Below are 12751 nucleotides of genomic sequence, written 5' to 3'. Positions count from 1 at the left end.
TCTGAACAAGGAATAAGCACAATCAGAAGAGCAGCAGCACAGAAAGTCAGAATAGTAAGCAGGTGCAAGGACATCTTTGACAAGAACACCTGTTTTTTTTTTTTTTTTCATAATTTAGGCATTTAAGTAACATTTCTTTGTTGTTATTTCCTTGGATTTCTAGGTTCATTATAAATACAATGAACTTTTTGTAATGTACCCAAAAAGGACAAAAAATATTTTTTTAAATGCCTATAATCATTACTACTTAAAGTACACTTTTATTCACATGTTGCACAGCCTTTGTTTAAAGAGTAAAGTTGTGTAAAATAACCATACCCTTAATATTGTTATAGGAAAAATTCTTTAAGGAGACATGCACAGTATGAGGTTCTCAAGGATTTTTCACCAGGAAGAGCTGTCATTCATGACTCATATCTGGAGCTGGTCTATGAACAGACAGACACCAACACTCAACATCAAGAGCACTTCATGATGTCTGTGTTTGTTCTATAATGATCCAAGAATACTAAAAAAAAAAAAAAAAAAAAAAAAAGGAATAATAATGTGATAGCTAGAGAGAAATACCCAGGAGGGTTTGTAAGACATGCATATACTTTGTTTCTAGAACAAAGGAGATTCCACCATGATTGATGTACTTAAAACATCATAACCAAAGCAATTATGTGTGTTCCCAGAGGCTTTTTCCCCACTCAGGGCTGGAACCCACCATCCCATAATACTTTTCAAGAATTCAGTTAGCCAGGGCAGCCCAGGTGGCTCAGTGGTTTAGTGCCGCCTTCAGCCCAGGGTGTGATCCTGGAGACCCGGAATCGAGTTCCACATCGGGCTTCCTGCATGGAGTCTGCTTCTCCCTCTGCCTGTGTCTCTGCCTCTGTGTGTGTGTGTGTGTGTGTGTGTGTGTGTCTCATGAATAAACAAAATCTTAAAAAAAAAAGAATTCAGTTAGCCAAAATAAGTACAGTAATGGCTCGTGAGTTCAGAAATGACTTTCAAAGGTAAGAAATCACTGCCAGAAAAAAATCAAACTTTATCTTTAAAAAAATTAACTCATTTAAACACTCAAGTTCCATACCTTTTAATTACATCTTCTAATACCTGAGGTAAGTTGAAGAAAGGCCAAACTATCAGAGAGTTCATTGCTCAAGTGCCATTGTGAGGCAAATATATATCTTAAACTGTAACAATTTTCATAGTTCTCCAGTGCTGATAATGATAATGCCAAAATAATGAAATTAACATTGCCTACTATGTGCCAAACACTGATTTAAGCATATTGTATATATTGTCTTTAATTCTTAAAATAATCTTGCAAGGTAGGTATCTATTATTATTTTTATTTCACAAATGAGAAAAGTGAGAGAAAGATATTGAAATGATTAGTCAAAGTTCCTATGGCTAGTGAAAGGGAGATCTCTTAGACTCCAAAACTCTTGACTGTATTACTATGAAACACTCCCTCCTTGAGTAGTAAACGAAAAGCTTAGTAGAAAGAATGTTAGCCTACAATGAAAGCCTATGTAATGTCAATACATGCCAATGCCTCACACTGTTCAAAATCACTGACAGCATATCACCAGCACTCCCTGTTTTTGCTGTCAGTCTCCCTCCCCCACCTCAAAACCATCTCTGTCTCCACCACAAACTCAAGCCAATACCTGAGTTACTTAAGTTGGAAAAGAGGGGAAACCACTAGCCTGAGAGTTTGTACAAGCTGAAACATGCCAGCTATCTTCTCATCTATCAAAATTATCAAAGAAAGAGATGTTTACAAACATGAATCTACCAGAGTATTAAAGTTCATCCGTTGAAATACCATGTTTTTGTGTTTTGAAAAAATTTTTTTAATTGGCTATTTTTTAGTAGTCACAGACATCATAAAGGTAATTATTCCCTCCCGAAAATATGGACACAATTACAGGAGGTTTTTTATCATGGCCAACATTTATAAACATCAGTTAAAATATTACACTGTAATATAGCAATGCTCCATGACTGAATTATCTCATAGAATTTAAGAGTCAAATTTAAGAGTTTACTTGCTTTCAACATTTTTTTTCTCAGTGTTGGCTGCCACTTCCCTGACTACTAAGGTACCAGGCTTTAGTAATGCCCTTTCCTGAATTTCCATACAACTGCTCTAATTATCTGGATCTTACCTAATAGGTCAGGTAATAAGTAGTCATGATTATTAGAAATTTATCTAAATAGACTGTGAAATAAGGTATTGTAGATTTCTCATGTTCAAATACCTGTGCCTGAGAACTATTAAGAATCCCACACAGTGAAGTCATAGAATAGATAATAGTCTGTAAATGGGTTGTAAGCATTGAAATATTGATTTAGTCACTTCAACATGTTTTGTTTACTTCTAAATGGTTCTCAGTTTATATTACATAATTGAGGTTGCTGGATACTAAATAAGTAAAAAGTTCAGTAAATATAGCTGAAGTTCCTTTAAGTTGATGTCAGAGAGAACAAATATTCAATTCTTCCTGAGATTTTTCTAGACACAGAGACAAAGCCCTTTAAATGGGAAAATCCACACATCCATCACATTACAGCATTTTGTATTCTTAATAATTTATAAGTTATTGAATCACTCTATTCTATATTAGCATCCCACTACAAACCTGTGAAAAATAATGTTAAAGCTTATAGCTCTATCATGGAAGATCTCTGAGACATCATCTCATTTTTTTATTTATTTTTTTATTGGAGTTCAATTTGCCAATGTATAGCATAACACCCAGTGCTAATTCCATCAAGTACCCCCCTCATTCCCCATCACCCAGTCACCCCCACCCCCCCCACCCACCTCCCTTTCCACCACCCCTAGTTCGTTTCCCAAAGTAAGGAGTCTCTCATGTTCTGTCTCCCTTTCTGATATTTTCCACTCATTTTTTCTCCTTTCCCCTTTATTACCTTTCACTATTTTTTATATTCCCCAAATGAATGAGACCATATAATGTTTGTCCTTCTCCGATTGACTTATTTCACTCAGCATAATACCCTCCAGTTCCATCCACGTCGAAGCAAATGGTGAGTATTTGTCGTTTCTAATGGCTGAGTAATATTCTATTGTATACAGAGACCACATCTTCTTTTTTTTTTTTTTTTTTTTTTTAAATTTTTATTTATTTATGATAGTCACACACAGAGAGAGAGAGAGACAGAGACATAGGCAGAAGGAGAAGCAGGCTCCATGCACCGGGAGCCCGATGTGGGATTCGATCCCGGGTCTCCAGGATCGCGCCCTGGGCCAAAGGCAGGCGCCAAACCGCTGCGCCACCCAGGGATCCCGAGACCACATCTTCTTTATCCATTCATCTTTCGATGGACACCGAGGTTCCTTCCGCAGTTTGGCTATTGTGGACATTGCTGCTAGAAACATCGCGGTGCAGGTGTCCTGGCGTTTCACTGCATCTGTATCTTTGGGGTAAATCCCCAACAGTGCAATTGCTGGGTCGTAGGGCAGGTCTATTTTCAACTCTTTGAGGAACCTCCACACAGTATTCCAGAGTGGCTGCACCAGTTCACATTCCCACCAACAGTGCAAGAGGGTTGCCCTTTCTCCACATCCTCTCCAATATTTGTTGTTTCCTGCCTAGTTAATTTGCCCCATTCTCACTGGTGTGAGGTGGTATCTCATTGTGGTTTTGATTTGTATTTCCCTGATGGCAAGTGATGCGGAGCATTTTCTCATGTGCTTGTTGGCCATGAGACACCATCTCATATTCAATTTCTGTATCAAATGATGAAACCAAGAAGGAAAATAAAGCCTAGCAATTCTCTTAGAGAAAACATTAAAATTCTTTTAGCTCTGAACATAAGGACATAACAAAATTTCTGAATAACGGTTTACCTAGTGGTTATCCACATGGACTTTTTCAAATAAATAAGATTAGAAATCCTAGTAGTACTGTGAAGGAAGACTTTCAAATATGCTACTATGGCTGCCAAGATGGTTGTCCAACCATGCAATGTTGTCCACCATTGCAATGCATAGAATCTTCATGACACCTTCTGTGACACAACAGACAGCTAATAAAATACCAATCTCTTATAAGTTCATTATTTTACACAGCAAACTCAAGAGCATCAATTTGCTTAGGACAGATATTGAATTATACAATAAATGGGAAAAGACTGGATACCCAAAAGACTCACCTAGCCCCCCTATGTGTTGACTGTGGGATGCAAAAAAAAAAAATTCACTACTCTGAGCTTCAGTTTTCTCATCTGTCAAACTGAAGAGATATCCTTTGGCAAAGTCAGGTATGGATTATGAGTAAGTAGATTATGCTTTCAGGAATCCTAGAAAAGTTCTGCTTAATGTTCTCAATAGAAGGGCAAAGCATTCTTTCAGCATATTAAAATTTAAAGTGTTAAAAGCAAATATCAACACATATAAAAATCCTCCTTTGATGACAAAAACACCCAACAGACTAGAAATAGAAGTGAACTCCTTCAATCTGGTAAAAGACATCTATTAAAAAAATAAAAAACACAGCTAACAGCCTATTTAATGATGAAACAAGGATACTTGCCCCTAAAATCAAAAACAAGTCAAGAATATCTGTTCTTGCCAGCTCTATTAAATAATGTAGTGAATATTCTAGCCAAGGCAATTGAGCAAGAAAATGAAATAAGTGGCATCCAAATTGGAAAGAAAGAAGTAAAACTATCTCTTTTTGCAGATGGCATGATCTTGTATATAGAAAATCCCAAGGAATTCACTAAAAAGCTCTTATAAGTAATAGATTCAGCAATGTTTCAGGGTACCATATCAATAAACAAAACTGATTGTATTTCCATACAGTAGCAATGACCAACCCAAAAATGAAATTAAGAAAACATTCCCATTTATAATAGCATCACAAAAAAAGAGAAGGCAGGAATAGGTAGGTGAATGCTGAGGCACAAAATCAGTCAACTTGGGCAAAGCTGGAACTCTTAGGAAATATTCAAAGGCAGAGAAAGAGGAAGCTGGGGACAATGGACATAAAATTTGCTGACCATCTTTATCACAGGCCTGCCTTTTGCTCCTAGATGGTTATCTATCATTCTTCCACTTAGCTTCTCAGATCTTGCTATTACCTCAGAACTTACCTTAGACTTCATTTCTTTGCCTAAGGCATGCAGAGTACCTGTTTTCATGTCTTTTGTTCTGTACTCTGTGTGGTTTTTTTATGTGTGCTACCTGGTAATGCCCTTTCATCTCTCCCATGAACCAATGCCTACCTATTCCCTCCATAAATACGTGGGCTTCCTTTCTGGGCATGTTTCAAAGAAATTTATCTGATATAAGTACTGCAGTTCCCAACATATTCTTGCAAACCTAGAGAGGAAACAAGTATATATTCAAAGTACTATAAGGGCCAGAAGAGACAGAAAAAAGGACTGTATCTGTTGTGTCAGTCTAATCTTCCTCATACTTTCCTTGATTTAAAGCACTTGACTACAGCAAAATTGGAATCAGAGACATTCTGCAGAGTTCACATTTCTTAAAGTGCATTGTGATTTTCTAGGATAATTTTCCCTCTGGATTCTTTTCTAACCCCATGGCTACCACCCAGATGGCCAGATGCACTTCTAATCCCAGTGCAGACCAAGTTAAGGCCCTATACTCTGCAATTTTCCATAATTTTCCTAACACTATGATCATCTGATAAGGTCCTGACTTTTTGTTCTATAAGGGGACTGCTGATGGTATAAAAACCTTACTCTAAAAAATAAAAATTTTATCCAGTCTTTGGAAAGACAATACTCATCAAAGCCATCCTGGGTGTGATTTCCCAGCAGCTAAGTTAGCCCAGCGGGTGCTGTGTTCATAGGAATTCTGGAAACACCCAGAGAGCAGACACAACATTATTTATTTTATGACTGGGTTGGATGTTTCTAAGTGCCATGGTCTGGGTATTTATGTGGGCTGTATACAAAATGAGGTCAATGAGGTCACACAATGAAATGTGGAGAAAAAAAATAGAAGTGAGGAAGGAGCTACAAAATCAGCTATAGAAAAACCTTTAGATTACTATACAATTGCTAGTAACACTAGTTACTAGTTACTATAACACTAGTTACTATACAATTGCTAGTAACACTAGTTACACTAGTAACTGGCTTCAATTAGAGTGAATGAACCTTACTGTGGGTAATGTGAGGTGATCTGGGATAACACGCTGAAACAATTAACACGTTAAAAGGACATCTCCTCTGGTTTCTTTGGGGAATGTCTGTTTTTATTGATTTCCTATAAAAGAGAAAAATCACTTTCATAATCTAGAGAGACATGGTAGGGAAATGTTAAAATGATTTAAATTAAAAGGAATATCCAACCCTTCTCTTTAAAAATGGCCTTTGTTACTCAGAATATAAACATCTCTTGTTAATATGACATTCTTGCATCATCAGCTCCTGCCCATCAGAGAGCAAAATGTTTCTTTTCAAGAGCTTCAGAATTTCTGCTTTCAGAGTCTTAAAAAATTGTATATTAACTCCTGGAACTTTTCTCTGTCCCACTCTAAATCCTTTTCCAGGGGCACCTAGGTGGCTCAGTGACTGAGCATCTGCCTTTGGCACAGGGCGTGATCCCAGGATCCTGGGGCCAAGTCCCATATCAGACTTCTCATGCGAAGCCTGCTTCTCCCTCTGCCTCTCACTTTTTGTCTCTTGTGAATAAATAAATAAAATCTTTAAAAATCAATCCTTTTGCAAAGAAAGTTTCCTCCTTTAAAAATCCAAATAAAAAAGCCCTAAATTAATAACAAGTTACTGCCTATTCTTTTTATGTTCCTCATCAATTCATCCTGCCCCATTCACTTCCTTCTGGGCTAACCTATCCTTTTCTTTCTTTTCTCTTACCACTTATCAAGCAATGATTATGTACCAGAATCTATGTTAGCATTTCCTATGCATTATTATATGTAAATCTCAAAATACCATATCACATGTATAAAGTCAAGAGGGATTAAGTAAGATGTCTGAGGACCCATGACTAGTTAAGTGGCAGTCTGTATTTTAACAAAAATCTTAATCAATTTTAAATTGATTAATTATTATTTAAATTGAATAATTAATTAATTATTACTAAATATTGCATTTTCTGTCTTCCAAAATCCATCTTGAGGCAAAGCTCCATTCTGAACATTCATAGTTTTTTTGTTTTGTTTTGTTTTTGAGAGAGAGAGAGAGACAGAGAGCGCACAGGTGGGAGGAGAGAGAGAGAGAAACTTAATCAGTCTCCACGCTCAGTGCAGTGCAGAGCCTGATACAAGGTTCAATTTCATGTCCCTAGGATCATGACCTGAGCCATGTATGCACCCCATAGTTTTTTGTATAGAGAATTTTGTAACATGTATCACCCAACATAATGATTATTTACATATACTGGCTCCTAATCCATCTTGAAGAATTGAAAGGTTTACAACTTAGAAAATGTACTCAGTAAATGCTTCTTAAATGAGTAGATGAATAATTGATGTAGTCAGAATGTAGTGTTCTAACTTGGAAATGCTAACATGATTTTTGAAAATACTTCACATATCTATTTAGAGGTGACTATTATATACAAGAGAGATATATAGGTATACCACAATATCCACGATAATCTCTATAATAACAAGGACTTTATTCTTAACTTTTAGAAACTCCTCTCATTGCATTATTTTTAAATCTCTAACAACTAAGTAGGCACATATGCAGAGAAAACAAAGCGATTATTCTCAACAAATCATGTATATTTATATATCATATTCTAAACAATAAAATCATACTCTACAGCCATTTCTAAGTAATGCTCAATAACTAAGGATTGTGCCTGGGACATTCCTGAAAGTGATCAAATCCATGTATAAGCCATAGCCATACTGAGTGGTCCAGAGATTTATGCCCTGATGCAGCAGCCACTCAAGCCTCCTGCAATTGTTCAAGTCTAAGTTTCTTTGTTTCCAAGTACCAGAAACTAATTCTTAGCTTAGTTCACTCCAGATTCAGAGATCTGACTGTTTTTACCTGAGTCCCAGAACCTATGGGTCTCTTTTCATTTGCTTATAAGTGGCGAGGTTCAGGTAACCACTCCTATATTCATATGACCATACAACTCAATTAAATTTAAAATGTATACGTGAAGAAGGAGATCATTCTAGTGCTTGATGTAGCCATACAAAGAAAAACAAATAAAAGATAAAACTGTCATGCGTTTTGTTAGGGAAGATATTTCATTTACAGTTATCCAAAAAGCATAAATATGTCCATGTTTCTGTATAATTACTGAAGGTAAAATTTCTGAACGCTAATTTGTACAAGAGTAATCCTGGCTAAAAGGAAAAGTCTTCAAAATACCTCTTGGTCCCACCGTTACAGAGGTGTGGACTGCCAAAAAAGAGAGCATCTAGGAAGAGACTAAGCAAATAGTAATAGAAGCCATTTTCAAGGCAATATGGAGATGGTGACAGGCATTTGTTGAGCAATTTGCAGACAGAAGCATTCTTAAGAAAACCAGTGATAAAAGCTCTGCACTTAAAAGTAACCTGGGGCAACTGCGCACCAAACACCAAGACATTCTTGAAAAAAATGTCAATTATAAGGATACAATCATTCCAGAGCAAAATACCACGGAATAAGAATAGAGAATCTAGGAGAGAAATGTAGGAAACAATCAAGTGAACTTAAAAATCCACAGAGATAGCAGACTATTTATTATGAATGTAAGTATGCATTAATTTATTTATAACCTGCTTCAGTCAATGAAAGATTTGAGACAGACAAAACATTGTCTTAAACACATGAGGCTAAGATTTTTTCTATTTCCTGAGATATGAGAAGGTGGAAATTAATACCAGAACAACTTTACACATCATTTAGAGTTTTTTTGTCTGATAAACATGCTTATGCTAGCTATCTTGTTAACTATTCCTTTTTCTCATTCTATAATGTGTATTAAGTCATTACCAAATTATTCTTTCATCATTTTTATGTACCCAAGTGTTGCATATAATCAGATATTTGGAATAAATAGAACTAGACTATTTCCATTACTAAATAGACTACTGGCAATTATCAAACTATCAGTGTTCTCAGTGCTTCTTTCTGTGTGAGACTACCACTCATTAAATAAACTCTAATGGGAGCTTCATAATTGTTGCTGACTAGAGGTATTAGTTAAGGTGGGTTTTTTCCCCCTTTGGTTGCAAATAAATCATAAAACATTATACTCCCTCAAATAAACAAAACAAAACAGAATCTAGAATAAATTGGTGGAAAATGTAACATTGATTATCAGCAGATTATTGGGACCTTTTCACAAACTCAAAGAGAGATTTGAGAAAGTAGAACCTCAGGACAGGTTAGCTCTAGGAATCTCAGTAACTGAGGTTCACAGATTATTTTCCAAACTATTGTCATTCGTATGATTCAATACTATTGACTACCAATTTGGTATCTCTCTAATATAAATTTTAAATTCCCAAGAGAAAGAATCCAACTGGCTCAGCTGAGATGAGATATTTGTCCTTAGATTAGTCAGGTTTGGCCAGAGACAAACTCACATAGCCCAAACACCGCCACTGAAAGCCTACCTTTGTGGATCTGGGTTACTTACAGAGAAAACAGAATCATTATGGGTTGTCAACTCCTCTGGAAAGTGTCTGCCCCACTGGGAAATGTAATTACTTTTAAATAAACAACAAAAGAAATCTATGAAACCAGCAGCTCTTAATTCCATAGCAGAAGCAAGAAAAAACGTCTTTCTGATGTTCTCACCTGACCACACAACTGAGAATCAGACTATTTGGTATTTCTGACTTGTGCTCTTCAGGAAGGGTCTTAAATATAGTCAACTATTTAGTCACAAATGTCCTATAACAGAAACACCTAATCTGGGATTTCTAAAGGAACAGTGACAGGAATAAAGTGCAACAAACCCATGTACGTGCATTTGCTATTGTAGCAGACCTATAGTTGTTGTTGTTGTAAAGGAACAGTGACAGGAATAAAGTGCAACAAACCCATGTACGTGCATTTGCTATTGTAGCAGACCTATAGTTGTTGTTGTTGTAAAGGAACAGTAATCTGGGATTTCTAGATCCTATACTATCTGACTCCAAGGTAATAATGAAAGATTAATTATTCTTAATAATCCAAAAGACATAATTCTAATAATGGATTTACTTGCAATAAGACTGCACAAAATAACTTAAATGTCAAATTCCTTTTATTTGGATCTAAAATTATCAGTGTAATAGAGGATCAGCTACTAATCAGAATTCTTGGTGTTACATATTGATTGTCTCTGATAAAATGGGAATACTACCTTATTTTTCTTTGTACCTCCAGCAATATGCATAGTACCTGACAGAGCTGAATCAAGCCACTAAATTTTGTCTAGTTTGTAACAAAATTCCTTAAAACACATACTCAATGGTACTCAGTGAAGGAAAAGTGTAAAATGACTCTTGAAGGTAAGAAATGGAAACCCACCTAAGAAGGTAAAATAATTATTCCTCTTTACCAACAAATATGAGTTGTAGACAATTTAATAAAACTTACTAAAGAAGAAATCAACAGATAGAAGACTCATTCATTGAAACTGCACTCACAAAGCACCTACCACATACCAGGGATTTTCCTAGGTGTAGATATAGTAGAACACTGTATAGCACACACAGTCTCTTTGGTGAAATAGACATACAAATCAGTAATTGTGAGATAATATCATCAGGGATACAATAAAAGGAATGACTGATGAAGAAACGAAATTATTAAAATTCATCCTTTCTCTGGCATCAGCAGAGTCCCTTAGCATGCACTCCCCTCTGACCATCTGCTCACAAAAGTGTGACATTTTTTATTCTCCAAGTCTCTAGCAAGTCTGGGCTGCCTCCGCACTGCAGGAATGCCTCCAAAATTTAATATCATCATCCCTCCTTCAGTAAAAGTGATCTCACCTCTCCTCCTTTCATAGACAAATAAAAACAAGGAAAGAGGCTTCTTGCTCTTACAAATCTGAGTGAAAAGTAGGGCTCCCCTAGACCTACTGAGTTAGAATGCGATCATAAGTCATGCTAAGATAGACCAGCTGCACCTTCTTCCAGCAGCTCGTATCTCAACAGTAGATGAGGATACATAAGAAGCTCCACACATCACTTTATATTGCTTGTAAGTTGGGTCAAAGGAGCAGGATGCCCAAAAAGTAATTTTCAAACTTCTTGTCCCCATCACATACAAATTATTTTATGACAGACAAACTGTCAGTTACAGTATATACATTTCCCAAAGGAACCATTGTCACATCTATCAGGCAACGCATGTATAGGAGAATATCCTACAAATCAGCCACTTTCTTCACTTTTCTTTACAGTGTAGTAGAATGAGTTCATGAAAAGAGAATTAGGGTATCTGAGATCTATTCCCAGCTTTACATATAATACACTACTCTTACTCCCTTTGCATTTAAATCTCCCATTGGTAACACAAGGATAATGACATAGTACCTGTTTATTTCTTTTTTTGTTTGTTTTTTTTTTGTACCTGTTTATTTCTAAAGCACTTGAAAATTCTCTGATAGAATATTTCACATAAGTACAGAGACCATTATTATACCAGAAAGACTTGAAAATTGGAAATCTGTGTACTCATCACTATTAAGCAGTCAACACAACAATGACAGAAGAGAAAACATCCTTCACTGAAGCATCTAAAATCAAGTATTGCTGAATATGCAGCAACTGAAAAAAATACATGTGCAAATATACTCATTTTAATGACTATCCAAATCTAAATCATCAATAATCCATTTAAATAAATCTTTGGCAAATTATCCTGACTCAAAAAAAAAATAAAAAAAACCACAGAAATCTCTAATCACAGGTATTTCTTATAATGTAGAGTGTCCTAAAAAAAAAATTCTCCTTTCTAGAATTTCAGGAAGAATTCTAGCACATTCCACTAAGGTTGTTCCAAAATATGAAAATAATTCTCCTTTAAGGTGGCCAATTTAGAATAACCAAATTATCAAACTTACAGTACAGTGGTGGACAGGCATCCAAGCAGGGGCTTCCACTGAGCAGTTCTGGGCTGGGCATTTGCCTTGGTTTTGCTGCAAATAAGTAAAAATAATGTTATATTCTATATATTATGTGTAGCAATATTACACAAGCTAACATATTTATCATCAATGTGTTTATTACCTGATTTACAAGTATAGGAGGAGCCTTTGAGAATGATTTTTTTGGTGCAGTGCTGCAGAAAACTATGCAACTTCTACTCTTATCAAGGCATAAATCATCCTTTGCTTTTTTATTACTCTAAGGACTGGGTTTTGGGCTCTAGACTTCCTCAGCAGGTGGCCTTTTAGGCCCCAGCAGGACCCATCTGAGAACTCTCCTAACCCAGAGGTAAAACTAGTTTCCTCTCCTGTAGGCTCCCAGACAATAGTGACACAGGTTGTACCCATGGCAAGATCACTTCAATCAAGGTACAGATAGACTTATTTACTTGTCTTCTTTTTCTGATTGTGAGCTAGTGGTAATGATTCTCTCTAGAGCATTTCATAGAACCTCAGAATGTAGTCATACAGGACAGATCTTAGAGGTCTCTCTTGTCACATCAGAAAATGAGGTGCAAAGAAATGAAACAAGGAACACAGGGATTTGACATCGTAAGTCATTTGCCAGGCACTTTTTTTTACATAAGAAATCTATCTCTAGCTAACCTATTCTTTTGTTGTAACTCCTATAACTTCATTTCT

General features: G+C 36.1%; 1 protein-coding gene across 14 annotated transcripts in view; it reads right to left on the bottom strand.

Moving 5' to 3' along the window:
* The window catches only part of DLG2 (discs large MAGUK scaffold protein 2), a 1987603-nt gene that overhangs the window by 1503797 nt on the left and 471055 nt on the right, over nucleotides 1–12751 (bottom strand). For all 14 annotated transcript variants that reach the window (XM_038568427.1, XM_038568453.1, XM_038568428.1 and 11 more), the window contains one exon: nucleotides 12026–12100. In XM_038568427.1, coding sequence (XP_038424355.1) covers nucleotides 12026–12100 — 75 coding nt within the window. The remainder of the gene's footprint in view (nucleotides 1–12025; nucleotides 12101–12751) is intronic.

The sequence above is a fragment of the Canis lupus genome, chromosome 21 (assembly GCF_011100685.1).
Source record: "Canis lupus familiaris isolate Mischka breed German Shepherd chromosome 21, alternate assembly UU_Cfam_GSD_1.0, whole genome shotgun sequence".
NCBI lineage: Eukaryota > Metazoa > Chordata > Mammalia > Carnivora > Canidae > Canis > Canis lupus.
Note: the sequence above shows the minus strand (reverse complement) of the source record. Positions and strands in the feature narration are given on the sequence as shown.